The sequence below is a fragment of the Trichomycterus rosablanca genome, chromosome 18 (assembly GCF_030014385.1).
Source record: "Trichomycterus rosablanca isolate fTriRos1 chromosome 18, fTriRos1.hap1, whole genome shotgun sequence".
In the NCBI taxonomy this organism is placed as follows: domain Eukaryota; kingdom Metazoa; phylum Chordata; class Actinopteri; order Siluriformes; family Trichomycteridae; genus Trichomycterus; species Trichomycterus rosablanca.
Window position 1 is genome coordinate 8,619,249 of NC_086005.1, and position 23,088 is coordinate 8,642,336.

A 23,088-nucleotide genomic window follows, 5' to 3' on the forward strand; every position below is an offset into this window, starting at 1 on the left:
CCTTTCTGTGCGGAGTTTGCATGTTCTGCTCTGGTTTCCTCCCAAAGTCCAAAAACATGCAGTCAGGTTAATTGGAGACACTGAATTGCCCTATAGGTGGATGGGTGTGTGTATGTGTGTCTGCCCTGCGATGGACTGGCGCCCCGTCCAGGGTGTTACTGTGTGTCTTGCGCCCATTGAAAAGCTGGGATAGGCTCCAGCACCCCCCCTGACCCTAACTGAATAAGTGCTTGAGAAAGTGAGTGAGTGATCTGACAATAGCTGACAAATTAAAGGAAAATGTTAAATAAATGGACAAATAAATGCAGCTGATTTGAAATCCTGAAAATCCTTTCATGCACTACAATGCTGTGTTCCTTCATTTCATTATTATTATTTTTTAGTATAATTTAGACATTTCCAATGCCCCCATTGCATTGTCAACCTCTGCCTTATGCACAACATCCAAGCTGGCTAAAGAGGAACTCAGACTAGCACACAACCCCTTTGACATGTGAAAAACCATCAGGCATCTCTGTTTACCAGTCAGCAATGAACTCCTACACAGAGCTGTAACGTTTGAAGGAACATGCTATAATCCACATAGCTCTTGGCCAATCTTGCCAGTGCCTTGACCAGAAAGTAGGACTAGCTGTTCCAGCGGCATCAAGTTGAATACCTGTATGCCCTCAGAAACGACCACTTGGTATTAAACTGGTATCACCAACACATTGCTCAGCTCAACGGATCCCTGCACCAACCAAGCACACTTAAAACATGGCTTGTTTACTTGAGTTTCAAATGTTCTGTGTGTGTTGTAGAAAAAACTATTTTAGGCCGCTCAGGTGACGCAGCGGTAAAAACACACGCTAGCGCACCAGAGCTGGGATTTCGAATACATCATATCGAATCGCAGCTCTGCCATCCGGCTGGGCTGAGCGGCCACAAGAACAACGATTGGCCTGTTGTTCATATAGGGGTGGGGTATTAAGCCAGATAGGGACTTCTTGTAACTGATGCACTACGGCCTCTGCAGGCTGATTGATGGCGACTGCACAGAGGCAGGGAAAGAGTGCGGATCAGGGTGTGTCTCTCTGTACACAAGGCTGATTCTATATATATATAAACTCGCCTAGTGTGTGTGACAAAATGCATATGGCTGCTACCCACGTGTTGGAGGGGGCGTGGGTTAGCTTCGTTCTCCTCAAATCAGAGCGGGGGTCAACATTGGTGGAGAGAAAGCATGATGCAATCGGGCAATTGGACACGCTAAAAAGTTGGGAGAAAAAGAAAAGAAAAATGCATAAACAATATACATATATATACATATATATATATATATATATAAGTGTTCAGTAGCGTGTTCAGTAGCATGGGTGAAAATATTGGAAACCTTAACATTAAGTTGAGGAATGGAGAACATTCATTTAACGCTACAGCTCAACTGGTATGTTTTTCATGTGTGCTATACACCAAGAGAACAACACAGGCTCAAATGCTTGATCCCTACAGAGAGGGGGCCTGGTGGCTCTGGTATGCTATATAATGGGGAACATTTTTGGATACTATTGTCCCATTAAAAAGAAATGGTTAAACAAGTTATTTTGACGGTTCAGTATGATGCAACATAGTGGTGTCTTCCAAGATGATGGTGCCCCAAGACCTCACTTAATGATTTAATGACGATGAAGATGATATTAATCATACAGTATGATAGGTCTTCACTTATGCCAAGTTCACACTACACGACTTACTGATTTGTCGGGTCGCTGTACAGTTCACACTACACAACTGAATCTTTTGCACTCGGGAGTCTTTCAGTCGGTGTGTATTTCACACTACACGACTGATCGGTGATAGGGGCTTTCACACTACACGATCTATCACCAACTGTAATCACAGACGAGCTTCTCTGATCTCCCAAACTACTGTTTTTTTTTTTTTACAAAAACACACGTGAGGAGTGACGAGGGGTTTAATGATACCACGTCCAAAAATGCACGTCAACAAGTAGCGAGTGATCAAAGTGTTTGTGCGCTGATGTGCAGCGTAAAATCAAGGAAGAAAAATAAATCAATCTGAGTGGATTTGGCAACACGAACAGTATGGATTGTTCTATAGTAAGTTGGAGGTTAATTAATATTTTTGCAATGCAGTGTTGGTGTTATGTTTTGTAGAGAACGATCAAGTCAGAAATACTGTAAAACTTGTGTGTGTGCTGATGTATTCTGATATAAACTATGTTACGCTCCTGTCCCACCTGTTTACACACCTCTCCTGCATTTCCCCTCACACCGTATCTTGTGTTCTCATTTGTTGTTCGACATAGCACTCACTGCCAGTCGTGCAACTCAGATCAGATATCTGACATGCTAGAAATCTCGAGCAGGTCAGATCGAGTTGTTGGGTAGTTCACACAGAGCGACTGAGAGCCGAGTTTTGATCGCCGAGCGAATGCTGAGTTGCTCCCGAGCCGTCAAATCTAGCGCCGACCAGTCGGCCAGCGAAAATCAGGGCAAAATCGTGTAGTGTGAACTAGGCATTACCAGATCTCAACCTAAATGAATATCTAACAAAGATTTTGTTCATGAGAATTTCTGATCATGGCTTTTTGGTGTGTTTTGGTTTTGCAGGAACACTTCAACCCTGAGTGTAAATTTAAAGAAAGTGTATTTGAGAACTACTACGTGACCTATTCATCCATGCTGTACCGACAGAGCCAGTCGGGTCGCTCATGGTACATCGGCATCAACCGAGACGGGCAAGTAATGAAGGGCAACCGAGTAAAGAAGACCAAAGGAGCTGCTCACTTCCTGCCCAAGGTCATTGACGGTTAGTCTGGCTTTTTGGTGTTTTTTTAAACTTATTCCCTTAAACCACATGTACCTAATCAGACAAAAAAATTTTGGCTTTGTACTGGAGCTACCTGGCTGAGGTAGCTACCAACAGAGGTAATTAATTGCATCCAATTTAGCAACTTGCAAACTGCATGGCTAACCTTGTGTTCACATCAGCAAGAAAAGTGAGAAAGTGGCCATTGAGAAACAAAGCTTGAGCACATATTTATATTATATGGTCGAAAGTATGTGGATACCTGAACATGAGCTTATTAGGCATCCCATTTCAAAACCATGGGCATTAATATAAATAGCCCATCTCCTACATTTTTACAGCTATAACAGCCTTCACTCAGCAAGTAAGGCAATACATTTTCCACTAGATTTTAATGTGTTTGTGGGATTGTCTGCTCATTTAATTACAAATAGCATTTGTAAGGTCAGGTACTAATACTTATCACAACTGACATTCCATTTCATTCTGAAGGTATTCAGCGGGGTTAAGGTTAGGGCTCTGTGCAGGCCACTAGAATTTCTCCACACCCAACTCATCAAACGATGACTTTATGTTTTTTGATATTATTTAGGTGTTTTTGAAGATTAAGCCATGTAGCGTATCCAATCAGCTTTCCCTTTGCATTTATTTCATATGTTGTCATGTTTTTTTTCAGTTGCGATGTACAAGGAGCCGTCGTTGCACAAGCTTGTTTCCGAGCAGAGTCCACCTCGGAAGACTGCGAAGACGTCGGACTCTCAAGACGAGCGTAAGGTCACGCAGCACTCCGACGCCTCCTTATAACACAGGGAGGTCAGAGGGAGGGGGAGCGGGAACTCCAGGAACTCCATTTCCTATCATGCACCAGGGCAGGCTGTTCTCAGAGCCTCAACAGTGGCATGGTGGGACTCGAGAGAGGAGACACCCTGCTTTTCTTTTCCTCTGAATCAGCAAGAGCTTCCTAACCCTTCTCCATTACTGTTAATATTTCACATTGAGACTTGAGAATAAAGAATAATGATGCAAGACAGAGGTTCTTACCTAGGGTTCTTCACTGTTACGATTTGTTTTTTGTTATTTCTGTTTGTTAGATTTTAATATCGGATTAAATGTGTGTTTGAGAGAAAAAGAAAGAGAGAGAGAGAGAGAGAGAGAGAGAGAACGTAAACATTTAGCTCCCATGCATTAGCATTAGCCATTGATTGTGAGCCAGACAACCAAATGGGCACCAATTTTTACAGACACACTCCAAAATCGGATGAAAATCCTACCCTGGAGTCGAGGTTGGTATGGGAAGGGGACTCACTGTAATGTTAATCATTTGGAAATGGGATGTCCAACAAGCTCATGGTCAAATGTCCACATAATTTTGGCCAAATAGTGTTATATTATAATGACAGGCAGCAGAAAGGTTTACATAGAACCTGAAATGAGACATCGTGAGAGTGAACATCATGTTTAATTTCCACATGATGGTGTAGGATGAGGATCATTCAAGTAAAAACTGAATTATTGATTGATGATTGATTCTGACTTTACAGCATATCAAAATTAAAATTGCGTTATTTTTTAATATTTGTGGTGTGCACACAGGGACTCGAACAAAATTTAAGACACAGCAGATTTTAAAAAATTTTCTCAGATTTCCCCCCCAATTTTCTCCCCTAATCTATTCATATCCAATTACCCTGGTTGCGTTATGCTTCACCTCTACCGATACAACCCTCCCCTGCTGACTGAGGAGCTTCGCAACTGCCACATGCCCCCTTCAACACATGAGCAGTACCGACTGCACGAGGCGAGTTCATATGCGGATCAGCCTTGTGCACTTAGAGCCACACCTTGATCGGCATTATTCTCCAACTCTGCGCAGGCGCCATCGATCAGCCAGCAGAGGTCATAACTGCACCAGTTATGAGGAACCCTGGTCCGGCTCATCCCATCCCTGAACAACAGCCAATCGTTGATCATGTGGCCGCCCAGCCCAGCCGGATGTCAGAGCTGGGATTCGATACGATGTATTCGAAATCCCAGCTCTGGTGTGCTAGCGTATGTTACCGCTGCGCCACCTGAGCGGCAGCAGATTTTTAATGTAAATTTCTTTAGTTTATAGCAAGACGATAAAATCATTACTGAAACCACCAAGTCTGTTCTAAACTGTCTGTCAGTTTTGCTTTAGTTCCATGCCAGCTGGAGGTAATGCAGCTAATGCAAGGTCATGCAAGTCAAACAGGCTGGCGTGACTCAAAACGCTTGTTTACTTGGAAGCGTGTGTGCAGAGATGTGATGCACAATAGAAAAACAATCAAGAAAAAACATACACGCTTTAGAAACACGTCCAGTGTAAAACGGCTAGTCGACTTCAAGTCTGTTAATCCACATCACGAATCATCACAACGTCTCCTGTTCCATTCAGAGCACCGAACATGCAGGGATTATCAGATCCGCCAACTCACTAATCCAATTGTTTCAGCGAATTTCAGGCATAATTGCCTGTTTTGTTCACGGTGCATGATGGGAATGATTGGAACGTCTCTGAGCAGGAGGGAACTGGGAATGAAAAACGTTATAAAATGCGGTTACTGACATGCTGACGTTTGTGTGTTACGCATGAGAGAAAATTTCAATCCTTCTACATTTGCAACCAACTCACATTTCACATTTTACAATCTCCACTTATATATATGCACTCCTGATTACCCCCCCTCAGCACAAATCCATGTGTGTGTGATGAGTGAATGAATTTAATGTATCGGATTTGCTTAAGTGCAGGAATTTTAAAAGCTGTGGGTTTGATTTTAATAAACACACTGATGTGACTAAAGACTTCTGTAAATAAAACAGGATGACAAAATTCTGAATTTTAGGATTTTTTACTCCCAGAAGAAGAACTATTAATAGCTATTTTAGTGCTATTGGACCTACATCCAGACTTCGTTTTTTTTCTGTAACTTGTGAAAATGAACTGAAATTGAGACAGTTTTATTGTAGCTTACTCACTCACTTTCTAAACCGCTTATCCAGTTAGGGTCATGGGGGGTGCTGGAGCCTATCCCAGCTTTTCAATGGGTGCAAGGCACACAGTAATACCCTGGACAGGGCGCCCGTCCATTGCAGGGCAGATACACATACACACACACATACACACACCCATTCACCTATTGGGCAATTCAGTGTTTCCAATTAACCTGACTGCATGTTTTTGGACTGTGGGAGGAAAGCGGAGCTCCCGGAGGAAACCCACACGGACACAGGGAGAACACAGAAAGGACCTGGACCGCCCCACCTGGGGATCGCACCCAGAACCTTCTTGCTGTGAGACGACAGTGCTACCCACTTAGCCACCGTGCCGCCAAACAGTTTTATTGTAGCTTTAAGGCTTAATTAGATCAAAATGTAAATGCTAAAAATAGACATTTTTACTTCACGTTCACTGAACTGTGATACTTAAAGGCACTTTTCTGGCTTATTTAATTTAATTGCTGTTAGAGGAGTTCTAGTTCTGGGTGTTACTGGATTTTTTGGTGTCGAGGGAGAGTAGAGCTGAAACAAGTTTTTAATTTTACTGATAAAACGTGAGTAAAGGAGTTATCACATAATGAAATAGTGCTCAGGAGTCAAGCATGTTAAAAGTTATTAAATGTCCAATATTAGCGGTTAATCAAAGGTCAAAGCACATATGCAGTAACTCCACCAAGATTCATTCCATTGTCATCTATGATTTATCTTGGTCAGTGTCGTGTCTGATTTCATGATGGAACTCCCTGGACAGGACTTTGGGCACCCCCATAACACATAGACTGGCAAGCTGATAGCACCACTGAGATTCAAACCTGAATCGACCAAGATCAAAGAAAATAAAAATAACATCCTAATTTCAATTATTAATTAAGAAAGTATCATCACCAGCATGACACTAAATCTTAAAGCTGAGGAAGGAAGCTGAAGGAGGGTTACAGAACGTTGAATATAACAGAAATGTTTCTGTTAGTAGAGTAGACTGGTTTCACGTCACGTCAAGGTCAGAGCAGAATGTGAATCACAATGTCATTAATGTCACAAAATAATGTCCACACTTTAAAAAGAACGTTGAAGAAAGTCGAATTCTGTTGAAGAACGTCACTGGAAATGCTTTGGTACGCAGAGCCTGTGAAGGTTTCCGAGGTCATGTGAAGGTCACAGCATGTAGAAATGTTAGCAAAGATGACATGAGGTTACTTGAGGTTGGAATGTTGCTGAATGTAAGAGCTGCACAAAACTGTTGCTGGTGGATTTGAAAACTGTCGAATTTAACGTGAAGGTGAAAGGAAACAGAAAATCTTCATTCAGACCCACAAAACAACGTGACAAAGAGTTCAAGGTGACATGAAGGTCATAATTAATAATCAGCTTTTAGTCACAGGTTTTTCAGTCATGAGGAGATTGTATAAGTTCTAAGTTAGTTTTAGTGTTAATGTAATTCTAAAGCTAAAGAACATTCTTACATTTCATTAGAATTAATTTCATTAACCACTTTATCCTGGTCAGAGTCATGCTAGATCCAGTTCTATAGTGGAACACCCTGGACAGGTCGCCAATCCATCGCAGGGCTTTGGCCACTCCCCTCAGACATAGCCAGTCATGTCTGTATAGACTCCCAGCCGGCCGACAATACCACAAAGATTCAAACCCAGGTCAACCAGTATTAAAGAATTAAAAATAACCTCTTCATTTTTAAACAATGAATTATAAAAGTACCACCACCAGCATGACACTAAATCTTAAAGCTGAGTTAAGGAAGTTGAAGGAGAGTTACAGAATGTTGAATATAAAAGAAATGTTTCTGTAAGTAGAGTAGACTGGTTTCACGTCACGTCAAGGCCAGAGCAGAATGTGAGTCTGAATGTAAACAGATTAATGTCCACACTTTATAAAGAACGCTGAAGAAAGTTGAATTCTGTTGAAGAATGTCACCAGAAATGCTTTTGTACACAGAGACAGTGAAGGTTTCTGAAGGTCATGTGAATGTCACAGCATGTAGAAATGCAAGAGCTGCACAAAACTGTTGCTGGTGGATTTAAAAACTGTCGAATGTTTGAAGAAAGTCGTAACAGGATAAATCATTTAAGGACGACGTCTTAACTCAGAGTTCAAGGTGACATGAAGGTCATAATTAATAATCAGCATTCAGTCACGATTTTGGCAGAAGGTTTAATGAGTTAACTTCACATCAATGTGATTATAGAGCTGAAGAACATTTTACACTTTATTAGAATTCTTTACTTCTTCATTTGTATCAACCACTTTATTCTGGTCAGGGTTACGGCAGGTCCAGTTTCACCTGAAAACACTTGGGCTGGAAAAGTCTGCACAGGGTGCAAATCCATCGCAGGGCTTTAGCCATCCCCCCTCCCACCCTCAGACATAGCTAATCATGTCTGTGTAGACGGTTGTATACATTTTAATTATTAAAACTAAGAGTTTAAGCATCTAGAATTTTGCAGTAGAGGAGGATTCTCATAGGATGGCTGTGTGTGTAGGTGTGTGTGTGAATACAAGGACAAATATGATACACACACACCTTTTGTGAAGTCACGCTCCACTTCCTGGGCAATCTCCCCAATCCCAGCCCTGCATGTCCAACAGCCATTAACCTTCCTTTCTGCATGGTGTGTGTATTTGTGTGTGTGTGTGTGTGTGTGTGTGTGTGAACAAATCGATTGATTCGTTCAATAAAAGCAGAGCAGAAACGATAAAACAGTGACGTAAGCAGAAGGACTTTCAGAACACGATTAATTAGGAGTGATTTTATAGGGAATCTCCCTTTTTGGTAACATGACCTGCGTTTAGTAAATTTTTGTTGCTCCTCTTTCGATTTCCTCTCATGAATCAAAAGTCTGTATGATTTACATTCTGTGACTGCACACTTGAAATAATCTACAGGAAGATTGTTGTAGCTAAAGCAATGTCTGCTGTTACCCAAAACACCTGAGAAAAAAATGTGAAAGTTCTGACTATTTAAACCCATTTTCTCAGTCAGTTTATTAGTATTATTATTATCATCAGTATCATTATTATAATTATTACATTAACAAAACACGTTATCCTACATCCAGCTTCCCTCGAGCTGATAAAGTAATGAAACGTCTCTTTAAAAGGTAGCAGAGACTCAATAAGGGAACTCGACAAGGGTGCATTTAAAACAGCACTGGAACAAAGCCATTGATTCCTCTATGGCCAATTTTCCCATCATCTCCGGCGCCTCAGACCGCCCTTAGGTTCTCTCTCTCTTTTGTAAATTAGGCCAGGTACATATGTCTCAAGGACACTTTTGGTCCACTTAATGCTTCCTCTGTCTTCAGTTCCAGCATGCAAACAAGTCAGAGGGACGGAATTTCTATGATATAATTTTTATGAGAAATGAGAATTTCATACAGTACAAAAGATACAAAAGATGAAGATAATGATGTGATAATGATGATAATTATTATTATGATGATGATGTGATGGTGATTATTATTACTATGATGATTAAGGTGATTATTATTAGTATTATTAATATTATTATAGTGATGATGATGATGATTAAGGGTGCTTCTTTGACTTATGAATTCCTAAAGCTATACAAACTTTTTATACTATAAAGAAATTGTGCATAAATAAAAAAAAAAACATATGATTATAGTTATTTTATACTTGATTTTAATTCCTAGGGTTTTTTAATTCTCCTTTATTGTTTTTAATGATGTTCAAGTATGTCAGATAGACATGTGCCAATATTTATCACTATAAAAATAGATCAAGATTAGCAATAATAAACATTAATGAGTGAAATAAAAATCTTTTTCTTTTTTTTTTCTTTTTTTGAATATCATAAATAAACCTAAAGAAATGTTTAAATTAAATGGTGGTTTATTTCTATATTTTTATTTTTAAAAAATGTCAGCTATAATTTCACACCAATAATAACCATGTCACTGGCAGAAAACAGTTCCAGACGGGTCTTCAGTCCATTCCAGGACACACACACACACACACACACACACACACTAGACACTTAATCAGAACTAAATAAAAAAAAAAAAGAAAATTCAAAAATGTATTAGACGCTAATTATTATTGACACTTCATAAAAATAAACCTGTTATTGGCACATGCCTACTTTTTGATTTTATATTCTGTGTAAAGAAAACTGTCTGTCTGATGGGAGAATTTTATGGAGTTTATTTTCAGTTAAAAGTGTTTATATGCGAATGTAACACCAAAATTGTAATTTTATGAATTGTAAATCCATTGTGGATTCTGTGCCGTCATCATAACACAATCACAACACACATTTCAGATTTGATTGTAACATTGTGGATTGTTATTCACACATTGTTTGTACAATTCTTAGTATTTTTATGATTTTTTAATAGTTTGTATTTACAACTCGTAGAGCTTCAGCCCCGCCCCCTCAAACACCTCAAGATGGCCTCATTACTGCCATTTGATAGCTGTAGACTAAACATAGTAAAAACATCGTCCCTCAAAGCAGCTGTGTAAGCATGTAGTTATGTAACTTGTAATCTGTAGTCTCAACATAAACATTGTAAATACGTAAATTAGGCTGTGTTGCTATAGTATATTCTCGTCTCAAATTTAGGGTTCTATCAGAGTTCAATCTGATTATGGATTTACAATTCCTAAAGCAACAATGGGATTATTGCATTGCTTATAACTTTGTGCTTACATCAACTTCTGACAAGAAAATAGCTTTATATATTTGATATTTGACTTTGAATACTGAAACGTCCTGTTGATTTCTGTGTAAAAAAGAAAACAAAAGAAACAAAACATTGGGCAGTTGTAGAAGTCTTCCGGATCAAAACATTTAAAAAGCCAATGCATCGTTCCTGTCTTCCAAATGAACGGAGAAGTCTTCCACCAGCCAGGACGACTGCAGACTTTTAATTATCCAACAAGGACTGAAGCACTGAAAATGTCTGAGTCCAAAATCAAGAGCTGCTTATTCTGTCATTTATCTAAAATTTATTGTGTGCTGCAACTGCCTACATTTTGAAAAAGCTGTCATGTGTCTGAGGAAGTATTTTAGCCCACACCCTGCCAGACTGATAGCTGTTGTACAATAGTTTGAATTGGCTATGACTAAGCTGTGAAAAAAATGGAGAAAATGAGTAAACAAAAAAAAGAATGTGCATGGATATTGGCAGAGAAAAACTAGATTAATCCGTACTCATGGGGTGCTGTGAGAGGGGGTAATGGGATTGATACCATGGGCTCTTGGTAGACAAGGAGTCTGGAGTCCCAAGGAATTAAATATATAATCTAGGTCTAGGTCTACAAGACCTAGAACAACATTTGTACTGGCAACAGGCTCATACTGTTAAAAGGCACCATGACTGTGACACCAAAACTTCTTATAGTTCTTATAGACAGTTACGTATATGCAAATTTTTGGACACCCTTGGTCCACTTTGATCTCGGTAGAGTTCTTGATAGTGGACTCAGACTTTTGGAAGGTAAAAAGTGAGGCGACTGGTCGCAGGTGAATAAAAAGCTGTACTAACATGCATGAATCAGCGACTCAGTGCTTCCTAACCAGGCCTCTGTGTTTCTTATACTAATAATGTGTGCTGGGGGCAGAGCTGTGTACTCGGGGTGGGGTCTTACTACTAAATAAACTTAAAGATATATTTGTATAACTGTATACACTGTTTTTTAAATTTTATTTGACTGAATACCAAAAACATCTTGCTAAATCAATACTAAACTAACTGTACTACACTGGAATTAAAAACAATTACATATTCAACACTTTTTGTTGTTTAATCCACTTCCACATTACACCCATTATGTATTTTTATTTTGTCCTTATAAATATGAACAATGTAGTACAGTGGTACCTTGAAACTCAATGTCAATTGGTTTTGAGACTGGCGTTGAGTTTAAAAGGTGTTGAGTTTCAAGGTATTTTTTCCCATAAGAAGGTATGGGAAACCTGTTAATGCATTCCATGGTCCTATAGACTTGCATATATTTTAGGCATATGTAAAATAATGGGGTTGTTTTTGACACACACTGAAAATAACACAAATATAATATAAAAACACTGAAATAAAAAGCTGATTCTTACAATTTCTCAGAACCCCGAGCTGTAACGCAAGTTTAAAAGTGAAACAGTGAGGAAAATCCAGCTAAACACAGATACACGTGTATCGAGTGGATTTTATAGTTATTCCACACAAATGCAGATTTGTCTCATATGCGCACTTTGATGACGTTTTACTGCACTGCTCAAGCCGAGCTCTGAACATTGTTAATTTGATATTAAATAAATACATTTTTTAAAAACAAACTGAACACGTTGAGTTTAAGGGTACAAATTTCTCGATGAAGGGCATTGAGTTTCAAAGATTTTGAGTTTAGGGGACATTAAGTTACAAGGTACCACTGTATTTAATCTTAAGCGTTATGTAAATTGAATTGGCCGCTCCCATTAGTTGTCACTACAGTAGTTCATTTGTCCGCATATTTAATTTGGCACAGTTTTTATGCCAAATCCCCTTCCTGACACAACCATCCTATTTATTCGGGCTTGTGAGCTGCACTAAGAGTGCACTAATATATCCCCTTAATAGCTAGGTTCATGTCACGCCATGCGCATTTTGCATTTGTGAGCCCAGCCCAGTATACAAAGCCCTGGAACTCAGACAGTGCTGTAAAATGTAAAATGAATCATATGTAATAAAAGAAGCAGCTTTTAATGAATGAAGCCAAAAAAGCCATTTGGCACAATTGGGCTCCTGAGTACTACCCCTAATTTGAATGAGTGAAGAATTGCTGCAGCAGATCAGAAGTTAACAGATTTAAAAGCATGAATTATTATAAAAGTTGTTAGATTAGTTTGTTGTAGATGATAAAATGGTCCAAGGGGGTAAAGTAGACAAAACTATAAACAAATGAAAATATTCGCATTCTTTATGTGAATTGGCGTAAACACGGCACAGATCGTAATACAGCACATGCTCCTTCCTGAGACAAAGTGCCTGACTGAAGAGCAACCATGTGGAAAATCATAAAACTGATAACTGCTTAATATTATTCAGCTGCGGAATTTTAAACTGCAATCATTTCACGTGGCTAACAACATCTGTAAACGCACATTACAGACCTCCCTGAGTCCAGGAGCTGCTACTAAAGAAGAACTGCACACTCAAAGTCATAATTTCACCATAAATTATTCATACAGTCATCCCAGAAGGAGCTCAGGGGTCAGGGAACACACACAGCTCACTTTTCTCATTACTGCCACCATCTGCAGTCTTAAACCTTCAGAGCAGGGCTTTCCTTTCTTAATGACCACCCCAACACATGCTCATGTGTACAAACAACTGCACACACAACATAAATAAGAACGAATGCTTATGGGGAAATGCTTGCAGAACGCTGTGCACCTGTATTTGGACATGTAAACGAAAATACAGTCATGCATACACACAGAAAGGTGAGAACAACCGAAAGTATGCACAAATGTAGAAAGAAATGCACAAAGTAAGATAAGGATGCATACTTGTACATGTGTAGAATGGACAGATAAAAAGAGAGAATGCTTGCACTTTGGTGGTGGGATTACCATTAAGATAAGGATGCATACTTGCATTTAGGAGGGTAGTAGCATAAAGAATAGGAAAATGGCACAACAAGTGAGATAACACGGCATGGCTGGTAAGTATGCACATTTCTAGAGACAAGTGCATGTGCACATGTAGATAAGCATTTATACTTGAGGAAGAGAGTGCACATCCACGTGTAGATCAGCATGCATACCTGAGGAAAGAGTGGACATTCACAGACAGTAAAACAGACAAACACAGGTAGGCCTAGTTGTGTAATGCTGGGACCCAATTGTGCCTATTGTCACTGTATGTGAGAAATCTGGCATATTTTATCTGTGTTTGCATAAGTTTACTCTGCCAACCTCCAAAAACAGGCAGAAGGTGGATTGAATGAGTGAGTAGTTTCCTGTAATGGATTTGCACCCTTTCTGTGGTGTAACCCCTTTGCTCTGCCTTGTATGTATGTATGTACACTGATCAGCCATAACTATAAAACCACCTCCTTGTTTCTACACTCACTGTCCATTTTATCAGCTCCACTTACCATATAGAAGAACTTTAAAGTTCTACAATTACTGACTGGAGTCCATCTATTTCTCTACATACCTTTTACCGGCTTTCACCCTGTTCTTCAATGATCAGGACCCTCACAGGACCACCACAAAACAGGTATTATTTGGGTGGTGGATGATTCTCAGCGCTGCAGTGATACTGACATGTTGGTGGTGTGTTATTGTGTGTTATGTGCTGGTATGAGTGGATCAGACACAGCAGCACTGCTGGAGTTTTTAAATACCGTGTCCACTCACTGTCCACTCTATTAGATACTCCCCCTGGTTGGTCCACCTTGTAGATGTAAAGTCAGAGACGATCGCTCATCTATTGCTGCTGTTTGAGTTTGTCATCTTCTAAACCTTTATCAGTGGACACAGGACTATTCTCAGTCCAGCAGTGACGGTGAGGTGTTTAAAAACTCCATCAGCATTGCTGTGTCTTATCCACTCATACCAGCACAACACACACTAACACACCACCACCATCGGTGTATATATGTATGTGGTGCTAAATCTGCCACAGTCTCTGAGCTGGATGAAGCAGTTGCTGTAGATGAATAAATTAATGAATGATCTTGCAGAATTGATGCACATGTATCCAACAGTGTGTGTTCAGAAATTGTCCCTCATTATTTAGTACAAAAGTGCAGTGACTACAGATTAAACGGATTAACCAACATTATGCAATCATTAGGCACTTTAACCTGTATAACACTGCCACCTAGCGGATAAGTGAAGCTGGTGCATCGGTTGCTATTACCACGCAAAAACAAGTGATTGTACGTAGATTGAGTAAAAAAAATTAAATCGAAGGCTGAAATGTTTATGCAGATTTTGCGTTTTTGAACGCTTGGTTAGTTAAGTATGGACCAAAAAATCTACCAAACAGTTCCTGTGTGTTTAGGTTCATGACTCACTTTAACGAGTGAGTGTGACTAATAGCCGCGCCAAAAAGTGAGACAGAAACTAGCTAGTGAGACAATGGCTGCGTCCGAAATCGCATACTTAACCAGTACGTACTAGATTCGAGGGAGTATACACTGCTGGGCCGGTAAAGCAGTAAGATCTTTCAGTATGCAACCTCGTACGTACTACGTTCGCCATCTTACCAACGTCACGTGATGCATGATGTCTCATCGCCACAGTTATAACAATTTTAAAATTGGACAAAATTAATTTTGTCATTCTCCACAAAGCTAATAATAACATTTTTAATGTTTGTCTTACTCCGCTTTCGGCCATCTTTCTTCTTCGCTACAAACGCCTTTGCAGCTCCAGTTGAATTGTGGGATAGATCATCAGGCCGTAAGTGTGCATTGTTTGCATACTCAAAAATGGCTGCCCATGCAGTAGGTCATCTGGGTACTTTTCACGTACTGTTTGATGAATACTATGTATTCGGACATACTACCCGCTCTTGCATACTGCTTTCACATACTGTTTAGTGTGTTGAAGTATGCGATTTTGGTATGCCAATAAAAGAGTGTTGTACTCATGGTTCGAATTACAGGGGGATTTGGGGGTCTGACTAGGGTGGCCAGCCGTCCGGCTTTAGGTCGGACAGTCCGGTTTTTCAGCTGCCAGTCCTCCGCCCATGCAACTCCTTTTGGAATGAAATGGTTACGTTTTTGATCAATATTATCTGTCATTGGCTCAGGTACATGTCAAAACAAATGCTCGCCCACCACTGACCAATCGCAGAAGGTCCGCCCTCTAAATGCTAGTCTGTGATTGGGTGGTTGAATTTCGCCTGCTCGCTCTGTTCTGCATACACCTCTACTTGAGTCAATTAGTAAACTCTTGGAGGCAGCGAGGAACAGACTTAAATATCAGAAGTAGACACAACATGGTGAGTAAAACAGTAATTTGCTATAGAATTCTAGCTTAAATTGGTCAAAAAATCTGTTATATGGGTTATGGTTTCATTCTGTGTGTTGCAGTATCATGTCCCCCTGTTCCTGGTATGACGTCCTCCTTTTGGGGTGTAATGTCCTCAATTTTGTGACTATGAATGTGGCCACCCTATGTGTCAGGAAGGGCATCCGGCGTAAAAATTGTGCCAAATCAATGAGCGATCATGAGGATGACTCGCTGTGGCGACCCCTGAAAAAGGGAAAAGCCGAAAGAAGAAGAAGAAGAAGAATGTGGCCACCCTAGCAGTAGATCATCTGGGTACTTTTCACGTACTTTTTAATGAATACTATGTTTTCGGACATACTAACCACTCTCGCATACTGCTTTCACATACTGTTTAGTATGGAATATGCGATTTCGGACGCAGCCAATGAAAGAGTGTTGTACTCATGGTTCGATTTACAGGGGGATTTGTGGGTCTGACCCTCCTAATTAATACTTGGACAGCTGCCCAAAACAAAAGAGGTAAAACAATAGTTTGGGGCGTGGTTAGCTAAACTTCAAAGCATTTATCAATATGCATTCGACACGATCCAATTCACAAACTCAAAAATTGACTTACATTAACATACAGCAACTTCTCTGGCCAGCACAGCTGCAACCTTAATGAAGACGCAACCAATAATACGAGGGAAGGCAGGCAGATGAGACAAGAAATGGTATGGTCCACTTTAGGGTGTGTGAAATTGTATTCTTCCAGACATGATCAGTGTGTGGCTGATAAATACTTTATTGCTATGCACTACAAAGAATCGGGTCTAGAAAGACAGAAAGTGGATGTATATTTTTACTCTAAAGTAAATAAATTTAAAGTCTATTTTAAACAATTGTAATGTACTTCAAGTGCACTTGGAATACGGATTTAATAAATGTGCTTTCATTTCACTTTAAGTGTATGTGACGGCACGGTGGCTCAGTGGGTAGCACTGTCGGGTTCGATCCCCAGGTGGGGCGAGCTGGGTCCTTTCTGTGTGGAGATTGCATGTTCTCCCCGTGTCTGTGTGGGTTTCCTCCTGGAGCTCCGGTTTCCTCCCACAGTCCAAAAACATGCAAGTGAGGTGAATTAGAGATACAAAATTGCCCATGACTGTGTTTGACATTAAACTTGTGAACTGATGAATCTTGTGTAAAGAGTAACTATCGTTTCTGTCATGAATGTAACTGAAGTGTGTAAAACATGATGTTAAAATTCTAATAAACAAGTGTATGTGAAACATGGAGTGAAATACACATGCTGTAGTATACTTAAGTTGAATTAAATATACTTTAAATATTCCCAGTTTAATACACTTAAAACAATTAAAGTCAAGCATTTGTATTATTTTTGTACAATTAAAGTATAATAAGTACCAAAATAGTTGTTCCATTTTAGCACGCTTTAAGTGCATTGATCATTAGTGTTACAACAATACAAAATAGTGCACTGTAGCATATTAAAGATTAGTATACATAAGTCTACTTTTTTCACCAGGGTACACTGAAAGCTTTTACACAAAGAGAACTAAAGATAAGCGCAACATGTTTAGTAAAAGATAGCTACTGTAGATACTGTAATCAGTTTAAGTTAAGTGCATATCGCTGCAAGAACTAAACACTTTTATAATGTGGTGTGAATCACTTCACTGTGAAGAAAATTTTAGGTCCACTCTTCTGTACAGGTTTGCTTTAATTTAGACACACTGCTGGTTATCAGACACAAGTTGTCCGGGTGGCATAGTAGGGCAGCAGGTAGAGTGACTGGGCGGTCACATAAAAATGATGAAGTTCAATAAATCAGTCATGAGTCAGTGTTATGGGCATTAGGGTTCTTTTAGCATACAGTAAATTCTCATGTTGGTGCACGTTATATAATCAGTGGGCGTTAAAACCGTTCTCATGCTTGTGTGTGTGTGTGTGTGTGTGTGTGTGACATAGACAGTGAGGCCTCATTAGACACTCATAAATAATTGTTTGGAGTTCTCAGTGAAGTAATTTCAGCTGTCAGTGGATGATGGCTCTCTCTCTCTCTCTCTCTCTATCACACACACACACACACACACACACACACACACACACACACACACACACACACACACACAACATTGCAAACCTTAGTGTGTAGGAACTTCAGTGGCCTGCACAGAGCCCTGACTAACCAAACTGAAAACCTTCGGGATCCTACATCAGTGCCTGACCCTTATGCCCTTCTTTGCCCAACAAGCTCAGGTTTAGCTGTCCACATAATTTTGGTCATATAGTGTGTCTATCTTGGAAATCTTCTGAGAGATTTGGGTCAACAAATGGGTGGAAACTAAGACTCTTCTGGGCAGGAACCAAGTAGATGTGTATTTTGTGAAACAATCACACTTCATGAAGAAGACGTTCAAAGTAACCAGGGTATTTAAAGCAGGCTGCATCCAGAAATTTCACACTACGGTACTAAAAAGTATGTAAAATAAGTGCACTTTGAATAGTATACAGTAGTTGCACATATATACCACAGGATGTGGTTAAAAGTCTAAAAATAAAATGTTACTACAGAGTGAAGTGATTTCTCACAGTCAGAACCATGCATAAATATAAATCAGATATTTTGTAAGCTAGAAAGTGTGACTCTCCTGTAGCTTTAGGAGAAATGTCTGGACAGTAGGAGAGCCGCATTGTAGCTGAACACTCTTCTGTTAGCCATCAGAAAGGATGCAAACAAGCTAAACACCTTCAGGGGAACTCAATCAAATGGTAAGTCTAATTCTGAAACAACTTGACACAGCAATCTGTTAGGTTTGATAAGTTTGAGCCTCAGTGATGGCACCGACCCGGTCGGCCACATGGCAAATACCAGACAATACAGTGGTGTGTGTGGTGAGTGTTGGTGAAGCATGTTGGAAAACTTATTATTCAACTTGTGATACTTATTTCTGTGTAAGTACTAATAGGGGCCCAAAATGTTGATAGCCATGGGCTCCCTCATGCCTCCGGCCCTGTGAGATCACAACTGCATTGTTATTGTAACAACATGTGGGCAGCAATGGTCTTATAATCAGTGAAGCAAGCAAGCCTTTCTAGCAATACAAGGTAAAGACCCAAGAACATCACACACACACACACACACACACACACACACACACACACACACACACACACACACACACACACACACACACACACACACACACACACACACACACACACACACACACACACAGTATGGTGTCATTTTGAGTGTGCCAGTGATGATGCCACCTGATTGTAAGTTACAGATCTGGTACTGGCCTGCTGAAGATATTAATAGGAAGTGTGTGATCAGAATAAGCATCCGATCAATGTGTAATCCAATCTAGATGAGTGTGTGATGAAGTGTGTGAAATTCCACACCCACACAACACCACACTCTGTAATCCCGATACCTCCAAATCTGATCTGGATGTGTGGGAGAACGTCTGTGATTAGTCAATAATATTACTTACAATTAAGGTCGAAAGTTTAGATACACCTGTAAGAAACATGAATTCCACAGCAGTCATTTGTAACCATGTTTTATCCTGGTCAGGGTCGTGGTGGGTCCAGTTTTCCTAGAATCACTGGGCACAATGCATCAAGGAAAGGAAGCCAATCCATCGCCACACTTCATCCCTTACCTTTAGACACAGCCAATCATTCCTTTATGTAGACACCCGACCAGCCTACAGCACAGTTGGGGATTTGAACCCTGGATCTCAGCGTGTGGGTGTGTGTGTGGGACGGGTGGTGAACCTGTTGGACCAGGCTGTGCTTGTTCTCAGGAAGTGTGGCAGGGCGTACTCACTTAAGAACACTGAGAACACGAAGTTTCTCGACCGCAGTGGTGTGTGTGGCCCACTAGGGGGCCTCAATGAACCCAGAATTTCATTATGTAAAAAGAGTAAAATAATCACACCTAATAGAATAAAAAAAATCAATAGGCTTTAGCTTATGGCAGATTTTATGTGAGATTCTTATAGTCTATGTTGGGTCTTTAAGAATGGACAGCAGATGGGCACTACAAATGATTCAGATTCAGTTGTTGATGCAGATCCTGCTGAAGTAGACCCACACCATCAGTGACATAAGCTCTGCAAGCACTAGCAATAAACTCGCACCATCAACCAAAATCAGAAAACACTAAGATACATACCTTTATTATGGAGTCATGAGATTTCTCATGAGCAAGAAGGCTAATAAACATTTTTTTTAAAACAACACCTCTTGCTGAAAGTGTAGGAATGATATGATAGCCTGTGTCAAGGTGGTCCAGGAGAGGTTTTTTAAACCAATACAATCAGTTAAACATACACACATCTCGATATACACAAACGCACATCCACAGATGATGGGAAAATAAGTATTTTCCTTCGAATTTATATATACTTGTTAAACCTGGTGAAAAATGTCAGATTTTAAGGTGTTACATGGCTTAAAATGGGCAGCATGGTAGCTAAGTGGGTAGCACTGTCGCCTCACAGCAAGAAGGTCCTGGGTTCGATCCCCAGGTGGGTCTGGGTTTGCATGTTCTCCCTGTGTCTGCGTGGGTTTACTCCGGGTGCTCCAGTTTCCTCCCACAGTCCAAAGACATGCAAGTGAGGTGAATTGGAGACACTAAATTGTCCATGACTGTGTTTGATATAACCTTGTGTGAACTGATGAATCTTGTGTAACAAGTAACTACCGTTCCTGTCACGAATGTAACCAAAGTGTAAAACATGACGTTAAAATCCTAATAAAACAAAACAAACAAAACATGGCTTAAAAAGTGTTGCTGTAAGGTGCTGATTGCAGACTTTTGGTTTAACCACTGACACCAAACGTTCCTTACCGCTAGAACGTTCAGACATGTACCCTGAAAGAATAAAAAAGACATGTCTGACTTACTGTTTCTCACTTTCTGAGAAACCCAAATGCAGCTGAATAAACTTTGGACTCTTCTGACCACTGTTGTTGATTAATTAATGCTGTTAATACCTTGATTAATCTTATTTTATAGGAAGTTATCCAACAACACACATACACACACACACTTTGATATGCACAAACAGAAACATATACACACACACATACATACAAATATGCACACAAACGCCAGTGACATTTGTACCTTAGCATCTAAGCCCATGAAGATGTAAAGCTTGCTTTACTGTGAGCATTGACACCTGTGTATGTCCACTTACTCCAGTGTTTTCCTTCAAGTGTGTGTGTTTTTTTTACAATTTTGTTCCCAATCTAGTCGTATCCCATTCCTCAAGTGTATGTTTTCTCCGCTGCTGCATATCTGCTCCCTGTTTAAGCAGACTATCAAGTGCCCCTCTGACACGTGCAGCTGCCGACCGCTTCTTTTAGCCTGAGACGTAGTCTCAAAGAGAGCAGTAGCAGCAGCAACAAGGAGCCCGTTCGACCACTTCCTTCCTCAGACACAGCCGGCCGGTTGATAGCAAAGCTGAGATTTAAATTTGAGAGCTTGAGATATAAGTGGTGGTGGGCTAGCTCATTAGAACATTGCACCACCTGAGCGCTGGCTTTGTTTTATGGAGGGAATAAATTTGAACAATGTATGGTTACAGTTTAATTTAAATTCTTGTATTAAACAGCCAAGTTAATTTATCTATAAGGCTCTAAATGCCTATTTCTAAATTCCAGCCATAACTGTCACTCAAACATATTCCAACCCCGATACTATCACTGACATTTTTTTTTTCATTCCACTCAGCTTTTTTTCTTGTATGAGTGATGATGACTCAGTGAGTCCAAATGCTAAAACAGAAACAAAAAATGTCTTAGTGATTATTTTTAAACTGGTATTCACAGATAAACTAATCTCTACAAATAAACCTGTACAAATTGTCTGTAAGTACATAGTACTGTACATGGAACAGTTGTTTCCTGGTTTCTTGTCCAAGGTTTCAACCTAATGTGAGAGAAATTTTTGATATGATTTGGACAGTTAAATATGTTACAATAACCACCAGAGAAAGTAAAAGCTGTTGGAACATAAATCTACATAACATTAAGCTCAGATTTAGATTGTGCAAGACAAAAGCCACTGCTCCAAAATCTGCACATTACAGACATACACAGCATATTAACTACTGATCACATGGACTAAGAAAAATTCATATTGTGATTAAGATTCATTCACTTCACATCTGGAAACACTTTCCACAAGATAGAAATACTTGGTGCCAGTCTAAAACAGGGCAGCACACAGTGCCCTAAATACTCACTCACAATCCACCTTCTGCATGAAAGTGGAAACATACAGAGTCTCACAAAGAATGTGTATTATATGTACAGCTTTGAGTTGAAATTATATCATGTTGCGCTGAGTTTAAAAAACATTAAAAATAAATGGTTTGCTACAAATATCTGAGATATCACGAGTCATTTAATTGTCTTTACAAATCATTGTTTTTTGTAATGATATTCTAAAGCATAACATTTAATTTGGTAGTAAATAAATAGTTATTTAATATGGTAAAATAATATTAATGTTACAGTATACAGGTGGTTGTGTTAAGGGTTTAGGGTGGTAATCAGTATGTTAAACAGAACTTTTACTTACACTCGATAAAATTGTTGTACATTAAAGTAGTTTTTTTTCAAAGTCTTTGTGGTGAGGACACATCACAGCTGTAGAATGTGTTAAACCACTTGTCCAGTGATATTTGCTCCATCTAAAAGCTTTGAATAAATGTGTATTACTGTGAGCTGTGTAGCTTTATTACCCAGTTGGTTACAATTACAAATCAAGGAACACAATTGGGAACATTGGATCCCTCTTACAAATTTGACAGGTGGTCTACATTTGTCTTGGTGCTAACTACCTCCAGACACCAAGATTTTAAATGTAACTATTTTAGTTCATTTGATACTTGTGCATGTTCTCCCCGTGTCTGTCTGGGTTTCCTTTGGGTGCTCCGGTTTCCTCCCACTGTCCAAAGACGAGCAAGTGAGGTGAATTGGAGATACTAAATTGTCCATGACTGTGTTTGACATTAAAACTTGTAACCACTAACTACGTTTCGGTCATGAATGTAACCAAAGTGTGTAAAACATGACGTTAAAATCCTAATAAATAAATCATTTAATACATGTAAGTAAGAAGGTAAGTAAGGTAAGTAAGGTAATGAGTGAATACATACATTTATTAATTAAAAAATTAATTTGGTAATAATAATAATAAATAATAATAATATACTTAATAATAAATACTAATTAATATA

General features: G+C 39.5%; 1 protein-coding gene across 3 annotated transcripts in view; it reads left to right on the forward strand.

The window, feature by feature from the left end:
• The window catches only part of fgf11b (fibroblast growth factor 11b), a 42,868-nt gene extending 39,027 nt beyond the window's left edge, over positions 1-3,841 (forward strand). For 2 of the 3 annotated variants that reach the window (XM_063013993.1, XM_063013994.1), the window contains exons 4-5: positions 2,613-2,811; positions 3,488-3,693. In XM_063013993.1, the coding sequence (XP_062870063.1) occupies positions 2,613-2,811; positions 3,488-3,615 (327 nt within the window). In that variant the 3' untranslated portion in view covers positions 3,616-3,693. Of the gene's footprint in view, positions 1-2,612; positions 2,812-3,487 lie in introns of all 3 variants that reach the window. The other variant, XM_063013992.1, reaches the window with a different exon arrangement.
• Positions 3,842-23,088: the final 19,247 nt, after the last annotated feature.